The 22477-nt window shown below is 38.9% G+C and overlaps 3 protein-coding genes across 7 annotated transcripts in view; 2 read left to right on the forward strand and 1 right to left on the reverse strand.

Annotated features, from left to right (window-relative positions):
• TDRD9 (tudor domain containing 9) overlaps positions 1-14910 on the reverse strand; it is a 68521-nt gene extending 53611 nt beyond the window's left edge. Inside the window, exon 1 of the mRNA XM_066321682.1 lies at positions 14759-14910. Coding sequence (XP_066177779.1) covers positions 14759-14910 — 152 coding nt within the window. The remainder of the gene's footprint in view (positions 1-14758) is intronic.
• RD3L (RD3 like) lies at positions 6569-9578 on the forward strand. Of its 2 annotated transcripts, none has more exons than XM_066322294.1 (4): positions 6569-6759; positions 6984-7075; positions 7722-8027; positions 8853-9578. In XM_066322294.1, exons 3-4 carry the CDS (start codon positions 7729-7731, stop codon positions 9148-9150), a joined length of 597 nt encoding a protein of 198 aa, XP_066178391.1. In that variant the 5' UTR covers positions 6569-6759; positions 6984-7075; positions 7722-7728; the 3' UTR covers positions 9151-9578. The 2 variants fall into 2 exon arrangements, with proteins under 2 accessions (XP_066178391.1, XP_066178392.1); XM_066322295.1 differs by having other exon boundaries at positions 6987-7075.
• A 1848-nt stretch (positions 14911-16758) lies between the features above and the next one.
• Positions 16759-21283, forward strand: ATP5MJ (ATP synthase membrane subunit j). Of its 4 annotated transcripts, none has more exons than XM_066321734.1 (5): positions 16761-16844; positions 17234-17290; positions 18431-18554; positions 20187-20207; positions 21091-21283. In XM_066321734.1, exons 3-5 carry the CDS (start codon positions 18431-18433, stop codon positions 21108-21110), a joined length of 165 nt encoding a protein of 54 aa, XP_066177831.1. In that variant the 5' UTR covers positions 16761-16844; positions 17234-17290; the 3' UTR covers positions 21111-21283. The 4 variants fall into 4 exon arrangements, with proteins under 4 accessions (XP_066177833.1, XP_066177830.1, XP_066177831.1 ...); XM_066321735.1 differs by having other exon boundaries at positions 16782-16844; positions 17237-17290; XM_066321736.1 differs by lacking the exon at positions 17234-17290 and having other exon boundaries at positions 16759-16844; positions 21068-21283.
• Positions 21284-22477: the final 1194 nt, after the last annotated feature.

A 22477-nucleotide genomic window follows, 5' to 3' on the forward strand; every position in this document is an offset into this window, starting at 1 on the left:
CTCCTAAATCACCAGAATGTCACAATCCTCCTAAAAAATCATTAATACACCATTAGTGGGAGGTATCACCCTCTATACATGGATGAACAGAAAGAAATTTCCCTTAGGTGGAAATCTAACGATTTTCAACAAAATTTGCTGACAGTAGAAAAATAAGAATTCAGAAATTCAAATCCATTCTAGGCTAGAAAAGAGCAACACCAATGAAGGGACTTTTCTGGATTCTACTCATGAATCACCTGCCTGTCCCATACACCAGTTATTTCTTCCCCATTTCTATTCCTCCTGACAGTCAATACCCGCCTTTGGTATACCTGCCATGTTATAGTTTATATTCCTTAGGCTTCCCAGATTCCAGCCTTTTCAACCACATATCCAAACCAGTCGAAATTCTACCGAATTTAAGCAGTAAAAAGCATTTTTCTGACCAACACAATCACTGAAATTTGAAGTCACTGACTGAAGGAAATGTAGGAGATTTTAAATATTCTGGGTTTTCTTCCTTGCCCCTCATTTTAAAAGGTAGGTGAACTTGATTTTGTTCATATCAAGGGCATATTTCATCCTCAAAAGCAGCCAGATTTCTATGGCTGAACCTGCAAACACATGACATTGTGCTCACCACAAGTGGAAAAAGGCAGACAAAATTATAAAGTGCTGAGAACACAATCCATCAGTGACTTCACTCAACAAGTAACTGTTGCTACATCCGCAGACCTACCCATGTACGTGTGTACATTGCAAGACCTGCCTATTTTCAGAAACTCTCAGAAGCTGCAGACAGGACTTTGAGCCTGACAAGCAGGACTCCTTCCACCAAGGCAAAGAGGTACATGCCTCTGCTTGGAAAAGAATTAAGACTGTCTTATGAGGAAACAGGATTCTTTCCTCACTCCATATTATGTGGTTTAACTACTATAATGTTTTTCTGAAATGTGAGTGGTCTTGGTACATATGCCCAGTCAAACTAATTTTGAGCATTTGATTGCAACAAGGTATTTTTCAAAATAAAATTAAATACAGCTGCCACTTCAGGGGAATTACTAGAAGGGAAACACAGTTTTCACACCAAAACTTGTTGACACATTCAATTGTAAATTCTTTCAAATACACTGAGGGTACTTTTCTTTAAACAAATTGAGCTAGAGAAAGGTCTTTTCTTCAAGCTGTAGAATCACCTGCAATAAGTCAACAAAGCATCATAACATACACTGAGTAAATATTTGTATGAGCACTTGAAATAATTACCAAAGCATTTTCACATACACTTAGCTGCCAAAAATAGAATCAACTGCCCAATCTCAACCACAACTACGGCAAGTAATTTGCTTGGCCCTTTCCAACGACATACATTAACTACAATGCCAATACTAAACATAGTTAATGCTTTTAGAAGAAATGCTTCAAAAAAGCTTTATTAAACTAATGATATATGCTTTAAAAAAGCTTTATTAAACTAAGAGATATATGCAGTCTTATTCCTGAAAAAAACCTTAAAAATTGCTTACACAGCATATCTGACTGTATAAAGAAAATATCCAAGCATGCAATGAAATTCCAAGGATTAAGATGCTTGTTTAGCCAACTTTAAAAAAAATTCTATTAACCACTTAATTTTGGGGTAGAAGCTTCTGTTCAAGGCCATGTAACTTCTAGAAGATGTCCATCTTAGAGACAAAAATGAAACATCAACATCTCCTGGGACTGTTCTTAAAAATTCTTATAGATGTACGTTCTGCTTATTTATGTTCTGCCTCATTTAACACAAAAAAATCCTATGCACATGGGACTAGAAGTTGAACATAAAACTAGTGTTACCCATTTCACAGATCACAAGAGAAGGACTGCCCCAAGTCATGGCTTCTGTCACGCACACAGACTATTCACCTATTTACAGATCTTTGGGGAGGGGGGAAATCACTTGAAAAAAAAAAAACCCACTTAGCCTCATAACATACAGAGCAATATTTTGCTGCACAATTTTAGTAAGATATATACAGTAGACTGTTTCAAAGCTTCTCTTCTGAAACTAAAGTAATGTGACACTTTACATAACTGAACATTTGCCATGACAGTAAATAACCTTCCACTGGGTGTACTGAAGGACATACTAAAAATTACCTTCCTTTTAACTGGAAGCTGGCTTTCTGTAAAAAAGATTGGTCCTACCTGCAGAAACACAGGAACTTCAATGAAATCATGTACTGTCTTTCAAAATCCACATTTCAGCTGCAAAAACAGACTATTAATACAATTCAGAATAAATATAACATATTAAAATCTAAAATACAGATTTCACAAAGTCACTACATATTATTTCAAGAATCAGTTAGGTGCATGCTTTTTGCCCAGTAAGAGAGCTGTTCTAAATGTAATTTGCTAGATTTAGTGATAAAGTCTTCGTATTTAAGCATTTTCAAAGGCTTGCACTGCTCTTCCTGAAGTGTAATTCGGATTACCTGTTTTAAAACCTAAACTAGCAGGAGGGGGGGGAGAGGGAGGGAGAGCACTAAAACAACTTTGTGAAATCCTGAAAAACTCAAATGCTAAGGAAACTCAACAACTCAGAAATATTTCACATATGTCAACCTAATAGCTCTGCACCTTATCCTCAGTTAAAATCCAAGATACATAACAGGCACAAATGCCAGGATAAAACAGCCCAAATCCTCCGATTTACTGTCTCCTGCTCTGGGATTTTATGTTGGTGGGATGAACTGCTGGGCTTCAAAGAACTGGACTCTTCTAGGAGATGAGCTGCTGATGAGTTTCTCTTCCTGCATTTGGTTACCAACTTGGTAAAATCCAGATTAAATAAATCTCTGAGAAAAATAAAATGCAAGTAAGAGACTGCTCTGAATTTAGGAGAATGCTCATGAAGATTAGTATTAAAAGCAGGATTGCCTCAATTTCAAATTGATGCCTGTAACTCCCCTGCCTATTAGTGAAGTGTCATCAGCACCAGAGACATTAATGCTACAGACAGTCCAAGTAGAGGAAATCAGCTTCAAACATGTCCTGCTTTTATTCATCTTAGCACTAGGATGCAATGATAGCTTACACAAACTTTTGTCAGCTAACACTGCTAAAAGAAAAATTGTTCTGCTTTTCACTGTCACAGCAAAAGACCAAACAAGGAGTCTTACCAAGACTCTTGTGTGGGCTCCTGGCAAATTTTGCTCATTATTGTGAAAAAAAACAAAAGCAGTAATCAAATGCTATCTGAAGTGATCAGAAGACGTAGATTCATCACCTGTGTGCTGCCCAAAACAGCCAGAGATTTCTGTCAAATTAAAAAAAAAATACACTACAAAGTTGATTAAATCCAAAGAGTGGTGCTGCATTTATAAATGAAAGGAAGCCATCCAACCTGCTAGCTGTGGCTAAATTATTTTATGAAATTTCTCTCTGCTCAGATGATGGGAGCATGGGCAGCCTTTCTTTGTGACTGTTCTGGCTGTGATAGGGTTATTTTCCTCACAGCAGCGCCATGATGCTGTTTTAAAACTGTCACCAAATCAGTACTTCTGAAAAGAAACACTTTAGTTACTCCTGAACAGCATTTGCACAGCATCCAGGACCTTTCTGTTTCTCATACTACATCCTCTCTAGTTCCCCATAAATAGGCTGGTGGGGGCACAAGGGCTTGGGAGGGGGCATAATCAGGAAGGCAACACGATTAGACCACAGAGATGCCATTTAGTGTCACGGTCAGCAACAAAATGGAAGAAGAGTGAAATTTCAGCTGTTTGCCATCTGTTGTTCAGAACTTGGCTGGGCACTGGCCTGTCCATGAGGTGATGTGGGGCTGCCACTGCATCACTTTGTTTTCTTTCTCGCTTGTTCCACTTCTTAGAACAGCTTTTATTTTGAACCCAATTTTTTTTTTCCTGTTTCATTCCTCATTCCCTATTCCACTGAGGGGGAATAGAAGAGCCTGTGTGGTGCTTCAGTGTCTACTGGGCTTAACCCACAACAACGACCAGCCCTTCACAAAAAAAATCTATGACAGCAAATCACAGTATATGATAATTATCAACAGATACTGGGAAAGAATTATGGAACACCCAACACTATGCCAACGTGTTGGAGTGTTAGCTAGGTAGTGATGCTTATGATCTGCTATCAGCACTTTTGGTCAAGTAAGAATTAGGGTAATAATTTCTCAGTGTCACACTGAGTCTCATCCATAAAGAGAGCTGTACTTCTTGCCCCTTTCAACCACAAGAGTCAATAGCATCTCAGATGGTACAGATGCCATAATATTTTCCAAAGAAAAGAATAAGAAGCTTCTCCTCCAACCATCCTCACCATTTATCACACCTGGATGCTCACACCAGTGTAATGTTTGGTTGAATGAATCCAGTTTTGAACAAGCTGCTGTTCAGCACCAACTTCTTCTCAAACTGGCTTTGTCAAAATAAAAAAAAGGTTTAACAGCAATACTTCTAAGGTACATCTTAATTGTCAAGTTCCCCCTCACACTTGTGATGTCATACAGGAGGAGACAGAAGAGGAATTCCTCAAACAGATGAGATTTAAAGTACCAGATATTTTCAGGTTAATAGTGAGAGCCATGAACAATACTTCCACTGCTTCACACCAAGCCAACCACATGGCAGAACAAAACCACTCCAAAAATGAGGGTTCTTCCAACAATGCTGCTTTTGATTGCAGCTCCCCAGTACAAACCATACCCAGAACACACTGATCACCAAACGTTATCTTAGGAGAAATTCTTTTAACATGACAGGTACTAACCCCACACTGACAATCCTTTCACCTCAGACAAATAATAACTAATAACTCCCTAAATACACCTCGGAAAATCAAGAAGTGAACAGAACTGTGTATGATTTATACTCAGGGTAAAAGAAAGTAACAGAATAAATCCAGCACATTACTACAGGAGCTGTTCTGCCACACACACCAGAGAATCTCGTTGTTCTAAGAATGCAGAGTTGACCACTAAGACATAATTAAGTACACTACTAATAAAGACAAACTGCATAGTGCCTTCAGAGAACAGACCCACTATGAGCCTAAGTCAAAACAAAACTTCGGCTCTGACACAGCACTTCAGATCCACAAGTACATTTAAAGATAGCAAGGTAGAATTTTGACTCTTAACAAAGCTTCCAGGATTAACCATGGGCTAGAAACTGCATAAACTACTGCTCTACTTTTGAGGTCCAGTTTCCAGTGCCAGCCTCACATGAGCAGCCATCTCTCTCTTCACACACCTGAACTGCATACAAAAGTAGAAGCAATACAAATTTTCAGCTTGAATGCTCTCCTAGCAATGGAAAGATAACCATGATCCTCAGGATCCCGGCTTGAATCTTCAATGATGCAACCAAAGAGTAGGCTGAAAAACAGAAGTTATAGGTTTCTCATTTAATTACTTTGCACACCTTCCAGTATGCGTCTTTAATTTGCAAAGACATTACAATGGTTTTACACTGTCTAGCAGTTTACTTGCAGATTGATAGAGCGGAAAAAAGCGGTGACATGTTAACTGTGCTGTAAAGGAGGTGGCAAGGAGCATTTTAATTTCATCTGAAAATCTGTCAGGACAGTTCTGTCATCACAAACCTAGCTCCCTTCCTTTTTCATAGTACCACATACAATGCAATGTGAAAACCTTCCGGTTGAAGAGGATTAAAAATGACATTTGAATTTTTCCAATGTATAAGTAGTATCAGCTTTAATAACAGCCATACACGTCATCCTTTATGTTGTATGACATCTAGAACAAATTTAGAGAACCTTTGTTCTCCCAATCGTTCAACACACCAGTGGAGAGAGAAAAGTAGGAATGAGAAATACTTAAGAGGAGCAAAGACAGTCATTAGAACAAGGGCAAGGAGAAAGGCAGTGTTTCTTATACCATGGCTACTGTTTAGATTAATAGGAAGAGACTGGATAACTGGAATGGAAAATGGCTCCTTCAGCGACCTTCAGTGCGCACAGTGCCATCCCTGAAAATGAACCTTAAACATGGATATGCTCAAAACACTCATCAAGGAAACAGGGAGCAGGCAGCTGACAGCCAGCTGAGAGAGAAGCAATGTCTATGGTAAGACTTACAATTCCGGGCTTTTTAGATCAGTTTGACCTCAATTTGCATCTCCTTATCATTCCATTCCTTTAATTAGATTAACGTGTCTTTCATGGTACACTGTAGGTGTTACAGCCTGGCTTCTTTAAACACATTTGAAATGTTAATTAAAAATGCTAACAGCTATGCACAGTAATGAAAAAGTACAGAACCATGAGATTGATGAAATTCATCTGGAAGAAGCATTTAATGTAGCGACAAAATCCTGAGCAACTGTCAAATACTCTGCTCTGTCAACACTCACTTAACAAAAGCTTTAGATGATCTTTACTAGAGAAAAACTATTCTTAGCTGTTTAAAAATGACAGCAGAACAGCCTGATCCCCCTCTAATGGGAGATAAGTCTTCCAGCATCTCAGTGGCCTGAAAGTTTAGTTTGATGATAAAAGCAACATAGTTATTTTTAGCACTCTATGGGCATAAAAATACAGCTCTAAACTGTGACCTACAGCTATGCACAGCCAAGCATCACATCATACGACAGCCTTAACTTTAGCTACAAGCACGTCTCTAGTTGCTTCAGACTATCGTTATTCATCTCACTACCAACAGTACATTTGGATGGATTTAGCAACAAGCATTTGAAATTGTTACCATCTTTTTTCCAACTGCTGCCATCGGCAGAACTCAATTCAAAGGTAGGAGATCTTAATGGACTTGGTAGAAAGTATTTGAGAGACCACGTTAGGTTAAATGGATTACTGCTTCTCTTCAGTACAGAGGATGAAAAAGAACCTTAAAAGCAGAAAAACATAAACTGTCATATTCAGTACAGAAAGCTATTTTTTCTGGACGCAGTTTGAGTAAATGAAAAAAAAAAGAAAATAGGAAAAAAGAGAAAAAAACACTTGTTTTCTTCCAGCAGTACTAACAACCTGCAAACGGGATATGCTAAAATAAGAGACCTTCAAGCAAGCTCACCTGAAGCAACAGTGTTCACAGACAACTGCAAAGGTAATTTATGTTATTTTATTCCAACTTGCATGCTTGTGTGTGCATGATTTGTTACAAACTGCAATTTACAAGCCTGTTCTACCCGACTTCTGTTTCCAGATTATGTGAACAATAATTAAAATATTTAAAATAAAAATTGATACATAAGTTGTAAAACCAAATCAAGCAGAGTTCCAGCACTTGATGACTAATTAATTAATTTCATTTTTAAATAATGTGTAGTCCCAAATTTTAGAGGTTTGGGGGATTGTGTTTTGTTGGGAGGGAGTTATTTAGCTAGGTTTTCTGTGGGGTTTGAGGGGTTTTTTTATTAGCTTGAGTGATGGAGTTTCGGCATTTCTTCCCTGTTTCTTTTAATCACGTATACTATGGATAAAATATGGAATATTTCCTAGATGACAGACATGGATTTCGAATGCTGCAAATTTCACAGATTATGTTAACTCAGAAAAGAGACAAGAAATATTATCAAGTGCAAGGCTCGTCATATTCCATTATGGCCTGGTGATTTTGTACAGCAAACTATTCTAGGATCATTAATAAAGTTTCATTCAAATATTTAGTTCCTAAGAAGAAAGTCTACAGGTAAAAAGCCTAATCAGTTAGACTGACACACACAAAATTCTTTTTTTTTTCCTCTCCCCAGCTTAAAAATGCCACTTTTTGGCTGGATGAAATGGTCAAAAACTGACTCCTACAAATCCACTAGATGTCCTGGTTCAGAAGTAGTTACAAAAACCCTGCTGAGGGAGTTGAAATGGCACCTGAAAGAGCGTGAAAGATTAGTGCAAGAGATTGAAAATGAACAAAAAGTCCAGAAAACTGGCATGGATTACAACTGGCTCAAGAACTACCAAAATCCTCAAGCAACAATTCCAGCTACTGAGCAACGGCAGCTTGAAGTTCTGTGCTCCCAAATCCAGCCTTGCCAAACAGGAACTGTTCTCAGCAGGTAATTGTTTCGTATTTCCCTGACTCTGAGTTCTCTATCACAAATAAGATGTTTCTCTACCTAATGAAAGTTTGTATTTAGTTCTGCTCTTCCAAAATAACAAGGACCAGCAACTGGAGCGCATTTTTATAGTTGTTTTAGAAATTACATCTTCACTTTAATATGTTGCAGTTGAAGGAAGTTTTAGATCAGGATCTTTCTAGTCTAATCCAAACACAGGAACTCTCATATGACCTTTTGATACTTCCCGTCTTTCCTACTACTTATCCCTAATATTAATTAAATAGCAACCCAGTTAACTAAAAATCAAATAAAAAGACTAATGCAATGCACTATTATGCAGAAATTCAGCCTGTCTACAGTACCAGAAAGCTCCTAAAAACTTGCAAATCCATGTAAAGAAAAAAAAAATGCCTCTATGCATTTTTTGAAGAAAAATTCTCCTATGCCTGCATTTTAAGTACATTTTCTAGGGACTCAGAAATGACAGAACAAGTGCATTTGCCTTTTAAAGCCCATAAAATACCTAAGGGCAAAGTCAGCTTAAATCAAGTTACTCAGATGGGCCAAAGAAAAAAGAAAAAAAAAAAAAATAGTACCCAATCACAATTGCTTTCAATCCACAATAGCTGGAGCACATCCAGTGCATTGTTAGAGCTCTTTTCCTCTTACAATCTTCTGGGGGAGGTGAGTGGGGAAATGTGGCAGCAAGGAAAAAATGACACCACAACTCAAGTCATTTCCTTCTCCCCCACCCCCAAATGACCAGAGAGGAAAGAGAAAAGTTTTCAGTGCCGATGACTGGATTTCAATTTTTGTTTCTAGATTTCGGGAAGTTTTGGCAGAAAATGATGTTTTACCCTGGGAAATAGTCTACATATTCAAGCAAGTTTTAAAAGATTTTCTTACCACCATTGAGAGAGAAAACCAAGCAGAGCAGCTGGTAGATGCATGGAATACAAATTGCCCTGAACATTTTAGTCCGCGTGGTGACAGCTCCAACAAGTCGGACAAAGATGAAATCCCCACGGTTTCAAGTTACGTCGACAAAAACACACAAAGCATGTTTCCCACCTTCTCTCACAGAATCTGGAATCTACCCTATTACTACCCATCAAGTTAAGTTGGTTTGTGTTGCTTTCAAGGAGTTATGTAGCCATCCACATTCCTTTCTTGTCATTGCCATCCAGACACATAGGAGTAAGAAAGATGACATGCTCCCCTTTTTATTCCAAGTTCAGAAATTAAAATCCTTTGTAATAGCTAGCACGCAGTAACTTAAGTATCAACTCACCTTTTATCTTTATAGTTTCTTAGAGCTGTTGTGTTTGAAGCCCTCTTTTAATCAAAAATGTAGATGTTTCTGAAAAAAACTCTGAAGCATTTCAATTTTTAGCCATATAGAGCTAGAAGTATTTGAACAACAAAAAAAGATTGCTCTGTATATTTTGAAACAGCATCAATCCACAGAGTGTTAGACAAAAACTTCTGTGTTTGTCACATAGTTTTTAGGCTCCATGAGAACTTTATACTGTGTAAAAGAAACAATTTACTATAACTTCAGTTAAATAAACTGGTAAATGCCTTTTGCAGCTGAATAATTATTTCTTAACTTCAAGAATACGTTGCATGAAAAAACTGACAGAACTTATGCTGCATGTACTATTTCTATTTTTTTTCTAAACTATACTCTGCACATACTGAAGTACGTGAAGGTGGACAGCTATACAAAACCACTAGATATTTAACAGCATTTAACAACTAGCTCTCTGTTCTTTAAAATAAATATTCAATTGTTTAATTTTAAATAACCGTTTCTCATTTGATTTATTGAAAGCTGTTCTGAAACTCAAATTCTGCATTAAACCTTTAACATTTTGATGAAATCAAGTGGCACTTCTCTAGAATAGTCAACAGATCACTTCCAAACACACAAGGTGTTCCTTCTAAATTTACACATAACAAAATTTAATGTTTCTCAGTCACCATGATTTATCACTGTGGATTCACAAAGTTTCACAAGATTAATCACATACGTAGTAGTCACGGTCACAGCAGGCAATTAGAGCAGAAAATCAATGAAAACATATGCCAGAACTCCGTTGGCTACATTTCCAATTGTGCTCCCATCACTGTAACAAGTTTTTACATGTTTTATATAACCTCTTCTTCTCCATATTTCCTTTTGATCTGTCTGCCAGATCAGAAAAAATGGGTAAGACTCACATGGCCTCATTCACAGAATACACTATTTCATAAACAAAACTGCTTAACTCTGGTATTTTCTTCAAACATACTGAGGAAGACATTCAGATTTCATCAAGTTGGTAACACAACTTCAGAGCATCTTACGCTCCACAGCTGTATCCCCCCATTCCAGAACTGGATGAACAAACAGCACAGTTATTTACTAAACACTTTTAAATCTTTTAAAAAATGGTTTTAAAAAGCCTTTCAAAAGCTTACAATATAGAGAATTTCTCATGAAGAAAAGTAAAACAAAATATACACAGAAGATAAAACAAGGAGAACTCCTACATCCACCTAAAGGACATAGCATTGGAGGACTAGAGCAAAAAAATTCCAACAGATTTAAAATAATAAAAGCTGCAACTCAATACCAAAAGTAACTAGTCCCTCCACTTCCATATACAAAGCTTCACAAGGACGCACAAACTTGTTGTATCTGCACTCAGAGCAGCCACAAACTCTTTGCCCTCTTTTTGTCAGTTGTCAGTTTGTGGATTAATAACAAAAATGCTGTTCTAAACTCACTCTGCCCTACTGATGCAGCAAAGAGTTGGAGATTCTTCTCCTGCAGTTCTAATCTAATCCCTGCATGAAGGCAGCAAGGGATTTAAAGAAAGGTTTTTTTCCACAGTAATAAAATTCTCACAAGTATTAAATATCAAGTACCTTTCCTACAGAAAGGAGGGTTACAGGTACTGAGTATTTAAAATATTACTGAGTATTTATAATATTTCTCTGAGAATTAACATCCATAATGCTGGTTCCAGATAGCTTTGACATGGTCAATTGTGCATGATCCCTGCAACGGCAATTCACGTAAGTTTATTCCTTTAAACGGTATCCTCACAGCTTTCTATCTGAAAAATAGGTAAAAAGAAATCTAAAAACGCAGCTTCCAAATTTTAGTTTATGGCAAATGGAAGGCCAGTAACATGGAAGATCCACTTACCTTAACAATCCCCAAAAAGGGGCAGGGAAAACAAATAAACAAACATAACAAGACAACCCTAGATACAACTTACCCACACTTCATAAACTTCACTTCAATTTCACTCTAACATGAGCAATTGCATTTTTCCAGGTTCAGAAACAGTAACCATCAATGATGCCATATTCTGAAAGGCAGTCGCTGCACAAGAGTTTAAAAATATAGGTAGGCATCATAGCCAGATCAATGTTAAATCCCTATATAATGCAAGGGAAATGCACAAAAAAGCCCACCTACTTTTATGTGCATGTTTTAATCAGAGTACTGCATCCAGTTCTAGTGTCTGCATTTCTGGGGGGAAAGGAGGAGAAAACAAAGGAGAACTGCAGAAGGTACAGGAAAAAAAAATAACCAAAGGCTGAAAAAAATGCCATCCTCTAAGGCCTCACTTTGGCCATTTTTTCAAATACTGAAATGTGGGGTAACTTTGTGGAGTACAAGCACTTCCTCATGACCGAATTGTTATATACTCTCTCTAGTAAAAAAGCAGAGAAAAGCATAGAAAAAACAGCAGTGTAAGAACAAGAAGCCAAACTAAAAATGTTAAATGTATTTTAAAGAAATCTGTTAGGTTTACCACAATATGCTGCCAAGAATATCTGTTCTTTAGCTCACCAGATGAGACAGGCCATTTTCTGGAATTATGCCTTACCCTTAGAATTCAGCTACCTGAGACAGGAATAAGATTGCTGGAAGGCCAGTCACCACTACCCTGGGGGAGATCACTGTACAAGAACTCTGCTACTGCTTCTTTAAGTACTTTTTATTTTATACCCTACACAATTTGCATGAGGTGTTCTAAAACTACATCGTCCCTTACACTGAGCCAGCAGATATTTCTGCAACAGGCAGGCAGCCAACACAAACCACTCTGGTGACAGAAAGGTGAGTGGCAGTAATTCCAAAGGACAGCAGTGTCTCCCCCCTGCACAAGTGTCAAGCAAAGCAAACAGCATGAAATATTTCTAGGCAGTAAGTCAGCTTCAAAAAGGTGCTAACTTGGTAAAAGGTACACGTATGAAATGCAGGAAATAAGAGAGAATAAACACCTTTTACACACTTCAGCCTTTAACTGTCTTAATGTGAACACATTAAGGATTTAATGGTCTAAATTTCTTCTCTTTCAGTTAAGCATAATAAGAGGAATTTAAAAGTTAATCAATGAGCTGTTTAAGGAAAGAAATTCGAGCCACATTTAATGCAGTTTCTATTTCTACTACCTTTCCCCAACAATCTCAAATACTGATGCTGTTATTCTAGAGGTAGTTCAGAAAGCAAAAGAATCTTTAAAGCCTTGGAAAATGAGGCATCATTGGTAAAGTAAGCAAATACATTCCACATCTCTTTTTAAGGGAGACACAAGGCTTTTAGATGCCATTAAACCATCTCAGTAACGTTTTTATACAGTAGTACTTACTACACATCCTTGTGTGCAATAATACACCTGTTATTACCAATTTGGTATTAAACCTGCACATTCTTAGCTATTAATTTAGACAAAAGTGGTAGGCAGACAAGTCTCCATCAGTAATTGTATATCCAACTTCAAATAAACATAAATAAGCATTTCAAGAATCTGAATAACTTTGGTTTTGACTTTCCCAAGAAACTAGGAGTTTTGAAAGCAATAGACAATTATGCTACAAGCAGCCTCAACAAATGAGAAAATCTTTTGTTTTCAGCTCCACAAACTCTTAAGCAGTCAGTAAATAAAATACAAGGATTTCCTTTCCATCCAACCATTTAAATCTAAACCTATAGAGACATTGCAGAAACCCTCAAAAATGTAAGCATATTCCCAGAGCTGTGAAACACAAGTATGCACGAAAACAAAACACACCTAAGCAAACACAGCTCCTCATAGAGATTCCTTCCATCTTGTGGCAGGACAGACGTGCACCTACCATCTATGCTCAAAGGTTTTATAGCTATTGGTAAGAAATTCTGTCCACGCTTACACAAACAGTCATTCAGGATGCATATCACCTCTGCCCCTCTCAGGTGTGGAAAAAAAACAATATAAAAACCAAAACTGCAAAAATACCTTTTCCATACTAAGACAGCTGTCAAACTCACAATTAGGTTATCTGCTATGACTTGTGAGTAGAAAGAACTTTCTGTCCAAATAAAAATAAAGATTTGCCTCTACCTAGTCACACAAGGCTTGATGAATCTTGCTCATTTCTCCTGTGTACAGGAAATGCATGAAATAGATCTTGTGCTTAGTATTCAGGTGGGTTCAAGGATCTCTTGTCAAACACTTCATAAATACTACAGAAATGTTACTATCAGCTTAATGAAGACCAAGTCACAAACATCTAGTTCATACCGGGTTAAGGCATCATATTCACAGAAACAACTTAAAAAGAACTGTAAATTTTTGTCTTGGCACTTCTGGAAAATTTCAACTGTGTGCAAGTCCAGTAGCTCTTGGTCACTGATTCAGAGCTTGGTAATGGCAGCACCTCAACACTGAAAGATAAAAAGGAATAGGTATTTTGAGGTGCAGTTTCGTCCTTTACTTGAAGCAAAGCCAGAAACACTGATAGCTTGAACACTCTGCTGAAATAGAAGAGTACCTGATAGCAAGACATTATGCAAAATGTTCATTCTTTTTCAGATACCAACGTACACCTTTTAAGAGCAATACATCTTCCTGAAACACAGCAACCTCTACTGCTGTGCATCACACAGGGAAAAATAAAACCCAAAACACTCCCTCGAGTGTATGCCAAACTCATCTTGAAAAATACTGTCTGAAAGTGCATACAAAACACTTTTCTATGGAAACCACAGATATACTACCACACCTGGTCTAAATACCAAAATCAGTATGTACTGCCACAGTCCAGGCAGCATCCAGAACAAAGTATTTTTTGCATTTCAATACCCAGACTCCAGCGAAAATCAAATGTATGTGGCTGCTATACAAACACACATACACTTCTCGTTGCCTGTAACTCTACCATCTGAGAATAAGGCATAAGGAACAATATGTCAATACACCTCTGACTTGCTTTATTCTGGTAACTTAAATGCTTCCATTAGGTCACGACAGCAATGAATGCGTGAATCTCATTTATCACCACTGAAAAATGTTAAGTTAATACACCTGAATCGGAATAAACTGAGTCTTTTTTAGTACAGTTCTACGGTTTTTCAACAGGACTAGGTTCGGCTGCACACCACGACTAATGCACTTCAGAGAAAGCAAACCCTACACACAACACGTCTAGTCATGATGGAGACAATAGACCTAACCAGCAAATCAGAAAATAACATTAAGTATTAAAGGCACAAAAACGCATCAGCCACAAACGCTACCGGGGGTGTTAGGCGGGAATCCAGCAACTGCACACCCTGGGCCCACCAGAGCAGAGGAGCCAGAGGAGGCTGCCCTGACTCTGGGGAATGCACACCCAGGGCCACGGGCACACAGCAGAGAGGGCAGAGGGAGCCCATCAGGAGCCGCGGCGCAGCGTCCCGCACTCACCCCGCAGCCGTCGGCGGCTCCCGTGCGGGGTGCCGGGGGAAAGCGCCACAGCGGCCGACCCGCGCCTCCTCGCTCAGGAGCTCGACGGCGGTCACGGCCCCGCCGACGGTGAACCACTCTCGGCTCTTCTCCTCGGCGAGTTTCCGCAGCATGGCGGCGGAGCGGCGGCCGATGGCCACCCCGGCACGCGGGCCCGGCCGCCGCGCTTCCCGCCTTCCCGCCTTCCCGCCCTCCAGCCCGGCCCCACGCGGCGGGAGCGCTCCGCCCGCCCCGCCCACACTGTCCGCCTGCCGCGGCGGTCTGCGCTCCTCCAAACCCACCCCCAGAGGTATTAAAGCCTTCTTTAGAAAGGTAGGACATACAGACGAAGACCAGAAGTATACAGGGGAGTCGAAGGCCTGTTATCCCTAATGGGTCAGTTTCAAAAGAAGAATAGGAACTAAGATAAACGTGTCGCTTGAACTTCCCTTTCATCCTGTCACCCTCTCTTCTGAAATAACTGCAAACATCTGTGTGTAATTTTTTGAATCAGATAAATACTGAAAACCATTATGAAAACAGGGTAGACCTTTACTTTTCCTAGTAGAATTTATCATCTCCACACTGGATGTCTGATCCAGTGCAGGCATTTGGCTGCTGTAGAACTGTTACTCTGACATAAGTAATTACAAATCTACGGTACGTGTAAGGAGATAACGATATTACGGCCTCTGGTTGCTTAACATATCAACCTCAAAAGCCTAAATTAAAGAAAGAAGGGGGTTTTCCTCACTAAAATTTCAAGAGGTTGATAAAGTTTTAAATGAAAGAGGTGACACGCAAGAAGTATTTCGACATAAGTTATGCTCCTATGTTAAAGGCAAAAAACGCCCATCAAGATCCAAGGAGTCTTGTTTGTCCTGTGTGACAAAGCTCAAATGTAGCAAATCTATACACCTGCAGATTATGTAAATCACTCACTGGGAAAGTAAATGCAGTCTATGATCTCACTAAAGCATTTTAACACACACAATAGAGGTCTGAGCTCTGCTTTCCTTTCACAGCCACGGGAGGCCCGGGTGGTCATTCCCGCACAGAACAATGCCCGAGCACAGCTCTGGAATTCAGACACCCTGTCCTGCCCGCGCCTGGAGGAAACGGCCTGCAAAGCACGTAGCTGCTTCACACCTCATAAATACAGCCGAGTGGGCGCCTCCCGCTGCTCCGGGACAGGCTGTTCCCGAAGGGACACGCCGCATAGACTGTGACAGGCCCTTCCCAGCATTGTCCTGGCACCGGACATCTGCTGCGCGTGTTCTCGGGAAGAAGGACTGAGATGAAGGTCTGCATTAGAAGAGCATTGCCAGCAGATCGAAGGAGGTGATCCTGCCCCTCAGCTCAGCCTAGGGGAGGTCAGTGTGGAGTTTTGTGTCCAGGTCTAATGCTCCTCAGTACAAGAGAGACGTGGAGCTCCTGGAGCAGGTCCAGTGGAGGACAACAGAGAATGATGGGGGACTGGAGCATCTCTCTTATGAGAAATGGCTGAAGGAACTGGCCTGTCCAGCCTCGAGAAAAGACTACTGGGAGGGGACCCCATCAATGTCTACAAGTATCTGAAAGGAGGGTGGCAAGGGCGTGGAGCCAGGCTCTTTTCGATGGTGCTGAGCGATAGAATAAGAGGCAGCGGGCAGGAACTGATGTCCAGAAATTCCACCTGAACATGAGGAAAAACTTCACTGTCAGTGAACTTCACTGCAGTGACCATGCACTGGAAGAGGTTGCCCGGAGAATGTGTGGAATCTCTCTCACTAGAGATCTTAAAGAACTGTCTGGATGCAATCCTGTGCCACATGTTCTGGGATGCCCCTGCTTGAGCAGGGAGGTTGTTCCAGGTGCCTCTCTGAGGTCCCTTCCCGCCTGACCCATTTTTCCATGATTCCCAGAGAAACAGGGCTGGCACCGCCGCGGTGCGACGCCGCTCTGGTCCTCCGCGGCCATAGGGGGCGCTGCCGTCCCCGCCCGCCGCGCGTCCCTTCCCGGCGCACCCCGCGGCGGCAGCGGAGCCGTGCCCCTTCCCGAGTGTGACCTTCGGCGCTCCCCTGCCACGGTGGGTCCGGGCCCGCCTGGCCCCGGCTGGGTTCTGGCGGGCACTGCTCGGGGGTGTCTCGGGTGGGGACAGCCCCGGTTCAGCCTGGGAAGGGAAGGAGGGAGAAAGCAGCGGGCCGGGCTGCGGGCGGGCCGCGGGTGCCCCGGGCTGCGGCGGGCGCTGGCGGGGAGGTCAAGCGGACAGCAAATACAGCGTCCTTCCGGGGAGATTTCAGAAAAAGAGCAGAACGACGTCGCGCCCGCGCAGGCCCTGGGGAAAGGTCTCTGCCGGGCTTTAGCGCGGTGATAAGTGGAAGCGGCACTGCTTATTCCCCGTGTGTTTTAGCGCTGGGGAAATCTTTCCTTCCTTTTCTGTTCAGTCTCCTTGTTTGTCTTGATATTCTGCTATAGCAGAGTGACTGTTTGTAATCCGCTGTTCATCTGAAACTACAAACCCTGGAAATTTAGGTGAGCAGTGTCATTAATAGAGTGTGTCATTAATAGTGTTATTGAAAGCACAAAGGTGTTCCAGGAACTTTTGCCACAATAAAAAATTACTGAAATGACTGTCCATAAACAAATGTAAATGTGGGTTTGTAATTATACACGAATTGCCTCAAAGTTGTTTTCATTCTTTAAGAAACACATAGATTTTCCCAGTTGTTTTGACAGTGGCTACCCTTGTACCCTCTCATATTAGAGGCTTGCCAAACGATGCTTTACATTTAGTAACGGCGGATAATGAGCATTACCTCAGAGAAGTTTAAATCTGCTTTTCTTTCCTGGGTCTCTGGTCTAGCATATGCTGTCTATATGTGTGTACAGCCGACTTTATTGGGTTGTAATAAGCATGAATAGTTGGGTGAACTGCTGTGCGTAAGAGAACATGGGGCATCTCCGTGCAGTGTGGTCCAAATGTGAACTAACATCTATGGGAGTTAGGATAAGCTTTATTTTAAAACCTCCTACGGTTTTCTCTTTGTCTTGCAAAGCTGCATGGAAAGGAAAAACACAGCAACACTGACAGGCTTCTTGCTCTTGGGGCATGCTTTGAAAGTCAAATAGTCATGATAAAGCATGAATTCATTAGCTTAACATCATTTATGTTGCTATTTTGAGTAGAAATTACCATGCTGGAAGAGACAGCTGCGAGGGAGGGAAGCTAAATTGGTAGTGCAAGGAAGGAGCCTCTCTGGCTTGTCTGGAGTGAGACTTCCTCCTGAGGGAATCTGGAAACATTAGGAAAAAGCTGTCACTGATGGGCAGAGAGAAGTTTAGTTATTGCTGTTCTGTAAATATTCTGTTGACTCACCTTTGAACTCTTTCATCAACTTTTTGATGAAATTTTTGATGTAATTTTAAAATTTTTTTTGTGTTAGCCCATAAATTGTAACCTTGACTCTGAATTTTCATTTCTTTGCTTTGGAATAAGTACTTTTGCATGCTTGGGGATATTTTTTTTAACCTGTAAACTGCTGCTGATATACATTAGGAGTGTGTGTATAGATAAAGATAGATGAATCTATGTGTCTGTATGTATGTTAAAAATCCAGCAGGTAAGAATACAGCTGCAGAAGTTAAAATGACAGCACTTCTTCTAAATTTCAGATGGTACAGGCTATGATTCCAAAGGCATTGAGACCCATGAAGTTCTACTTCTCTACTGTGTATCAAGAAATATGGGTTGGTGTAGCATTAACAGCTTATACCTACTACAAGATTTCATATGGGGGTGAGTGACACATTACAGTCTTTTTTATAGAAGAGAGTACCCACAAGGGGAATCAGTCATTGAAGATAGCAAGCAAATGAGAAATTAACATTCATCCCTAGGGCCAGGTCTTTGCTATAAAAATATAGATGTTTTAAATGCTGATTGTAGAAGATTCCACTAACAAAAGTACTCAAATGTAACTGTGTTTACATTATGAAGATTAAGTGATATAGGAGTTGGTTTTTAAAATGCAGATCTAACTTACTTGCTCAAGGTTTTGAAAAGAAATAGTTTTTAAAAGGTTTTCTCACATGACCTTGTGAAAGTGTGTTTTGGGCTGATGGCACCTCAGAATGAGAGCTGAACATGAGAGTGTGTGTTGCTTGGTGACATGGGATGACTTTCTCACAGGAAGAAACAGAGTATCTAATGCGTAAAAATAATAAATTTGAATGGGCCTGAAGCAGAAGGGCACAAGAGATTATGGTGTCTTAAAGGTCTTGTTTGTCAGTTTAGACTATGCTCCATAAATCCCAAGTCAAACCCTTTACTGGCTGTTGTGAACAATGAAGTGTTTTAAGTTGTACACAAAATTCACAGAGAAAGGAACCCTTTGCTGTGGGAACAGCTGAGAGATATTACCTCAGTATTTCTCTGGCTTTGTCCAAGTAATGCGTAGCATTCCAAAACTGATACAATGGACTTGAACATTTAAGTAAATATAAGGAGTTGATCTTAATGAGTACTTAATGACTATTAAGTAAATATGAGTAGTTGAGGTAGACAGCAAGAAAAAAAGTTTAACTTTCACTTTAACCTTTTATTTCAAGGAGAGTTCAAAATGTTTCAAACTTGTCTTCTGTCATACTACATTAATTAATGACTTAGATGACCTGGTGTAGAGTTTTGAGGGCCAAAACACCTGGATAAATGGCAACTGTATGCTAAGCTTTACTTGAAAGGGAAAATGGTTTTTAATAGCTGTAGCCCTTTCTGCACTTTGGGGAATAATTTTGCAAATAATACATGGAATTATAGAAGAGTATGTTGTAGGATAAATCAGATTGGAAAGGACCTCTTGAGCTCACCTAGTCCAAACCAGTGCTTGAAGCAGTTAGATCAAAGATCAGGTTCCTTATTACCTTATTCATAATTTAAGTGAGTATTTCCAAGGATGGAGACTGTACAATCTCTTATAACTATCTTCCTTACAAATAATTTTTTTTTTTTGATCACTGTGACCCAGTATTTCAGGGGAACAATTACAATGGGAATGTAAAATACGAAAGAAAAATTTAAAGCAAACATTTCACTTCAGTTTACATCCATCTCTTGTGTGTGTATATATCCATATATTACATAAAACAGTGATATTCCATAAATGTTTCTTCTGAATTATAGTAGAATTCTTGATGACTAACTATAATTTCTAAATGTATGGAGTCTTGGTTAATTAAAAACAAACAACTTTTAAAAATAAATATAAAGTTTACTGAAATGTACCATGGAAAGTACATGTTGTACATTTTCAATTTTTGTTTAAGCTAATAATAAGCTAATTAAAATTTATCTGTAAAAAGTAAATAGGAAATATATATTTTTAACTGTCATTGTTCAGCTTTTTTTTTTTTTTTTCCCTTTTTTTTCCAGGCAAAAAATCATCAGGAAATAGTAAGTATTAGTTATCTAATACTTTGATGTAATTTTTAAGTGCAGTAAACATTACTTCAGAATATTTTACATTAGTTAACTTTGGAGCTTAAGTTACAGATTTAGCAAATGTTTAAAGACTACTTCAAAATAAGTAATTTTGGTTGTATTGATAATTTTATAACCTAGAAACATCTGTGCATCTGCACATAAATAATCTTTTGTGTAGGTTTTAGGAGTAAAATGGAAATTCTATACCTTGACTATGTTGGCAAGGAATTTTTTCAAATAATAGTAACAACTATTTAATGGAATTATTTTAATCAGCATGATTTCAAGAGTACCTGCTATTTTAGCTGTCAGGAAACTAGAAGGTATCAACTTGGGTTTTGAATTTGTGTTTTTGTATCTTTATAAAGCAGTGTTTAGATAATTAGAGACAGTTTCTTCTGACATCACGCTGGAATTTATTTTTATATGACCTGTTGTATCTCAGTTCACTTTCTGCACCATGAGAGAGAACCTACTTGCTCCCAGTTGAATTTGTACATGCAAACATCATTTACATTTTGAAATGTGCAATTAGAGAAAATACTTCATAGTTGACTTAGAATAATAGTGTAAATAAACTTCAGTTCTGGAAGAACCATAACAAAACCAAGGCAGAATGGGTGTTTGATGCAATAAGGCTTTAAAACTTGAGAAAGAGAATTCTTAATATTTGCTAAATTTACTTATGTACACGTTCTGAGGGTATTGTTTCATTTGAATAGCCAATCCTTGTGCTCAGATTTAAGAACATCTCAGATGTAAGATGTAAGGTTGTCATTTCTAGGACCTGCACTACATTCCTGAATTGATTTGCTTGACTGTTTGAACAGCCTAAATCGTGTCTTTGTTTCAGAGTCCTCTGGCCATCATTAAAGATCTCTTCTCTTCTTGGATTATGAATTTGGCGATTCATCATCTCTACTGCAAATGAAGCGAGTTACAGCCATAGGGAAATGAATGCTAGAAACGTACCCGATCCATCTGCTGTAATTGAAAAACTAATAAATCCATTGAGTAAAAAGTAATTAAAGATGTTGGACAATTAATATATGCTGGAGTGCAGTGTTAACCTAATTTTAGAATAAGGTTGTACAGTTCTAAGTACCATGTTAAACTTTTTCAACAGTACCTTAAAAGGGACCAAGTCTTTATAACTAAACTTTTTAATAGAATTAGATTGCTTTTTTCCCCGTAATAATAGCTTTTTTGACTATTTACTTTAAAAATGTCATTTACTAGGATGCCAAGTATGAGGACTTAATCCCCAGCTTTTTGTCAACTTGTGGTGCAGTAATCAAGGGTACCAAAAATTACATTTTAAACCTTACATTTTTTAAGAGTTCTTAGTTCTGCAAGGTTTAAAAGCAAAAGTTACATTGTTATGAAAACAACATGCAAAAAGTTTACAGATTTTTTTTAAAGTGCATAATTCACAACTATATTTTTTGTCCTTCATATTCAGTAAAGCTAAGGAATTATTCTGGAAAACTTTTCCTTTAGTCACAAGTTTTGCAAAGGAATAAGTAATAACATTACCATATTGTATAAGAAAATTGATATTACTTGGACTTTAATTTGCCATTGGAGCTTATGAAAATGTCAGAATTCAAAGGGAATAATGAAATCATGCACTGGCAGCAGTTGGTATGAGCACAAACATTTAACTGGCTTCAAAATTTTCCTTTTTCCTGAAAGTGAAGTAATACTTGTGTTATTAGGATGGGTCATTGGTGGTTTTTGCAGACCACTGTTAGGACTCCATAGCAAGTGTATTTTGGAGACTGTAGGAACATATGCCATCTTCTGAAAATTAGTGTTCATGCATTCTGAATTCTGCACCAAAGATACATAGTGTGTAAAACCAAAACTAGACTTCATGTCATGTTTTGTTTAAATTTAGCCTAATCTGCCTTTGAGAAGATTAAGAGCCTTAAGTCATTTTAATGACTTAATGCTTACGTACATCTTTTTAACTACTTCACTGAAACATCTTAAATCTTTCAGCTTGATTAAAGTTTTGCTTTTCAATCTCCTGACTGACTGCAGTATCTGGCCATAGCTTAAATGTTTTGTATTTGAACACTTAGGAACTGGATAGGCTTACCTGCTGATGGTAAACATTCCAAACACTGTTGCCTTTAATTTCTTCAAAATGTATACTTATGCTTAATAGCTGTACCTACTGAGTAGAATAAAATCACCAGTCTTATTTCTCTGAAAGCTTTTTTTAGAGAAGGCAA

Source organism: Sylvia atricapilla, chromosome 6, assembly GCF_009819655.1.
Source record: "Sylvia atricapilla isolate bSylAtr1 chromosome 6, bSylAtr1.pri, whole genome shotgun sequence".
In the NCBI taxonomy this organism is placed as follows: Eukaryota; Metazoa; Chordata; class Aves; order Passeriformes; family Sylviidae; genus Sylvia; species Sylvia atricapilla.

Coding starts and splice junctions, on each gene's coding strand:
- RD3L (XM_066322294.1), top strand. CDS start 7,729: ATGCCACTTTTTGGCTGGATGAAATGGTCAAAAACTGACTCCTACAAA. Junction 8,028..8,852: donor ACAGGAACTGTTCTCAGCAG/GTAATTGTTTCG, acceptor TTTTGTTTCTAG/ATTTCGGGAAGTTTTGGCAG.
- ATP5MJ (XM_066321733.1), top strand. CDS start 18,431: ATGGTACAGGCTATGATTCCAAAGGCATTGAGACCCATGAAGTTCTAC. Junction 18,555..20,186: donor CTACAAGATTTCATATGGGG/GTGAGTGACACA, acceptor TTTTTTTTCCAG/GCAAAAAATCATCAGGAAAT. Junction 20,208..21,090: donor CAAAAAATCATCAGGAAATA/GTAAGTATTAGT, acceptor TCTTTGTTTCAG/AGTCCTCTGGCCATCATTAA.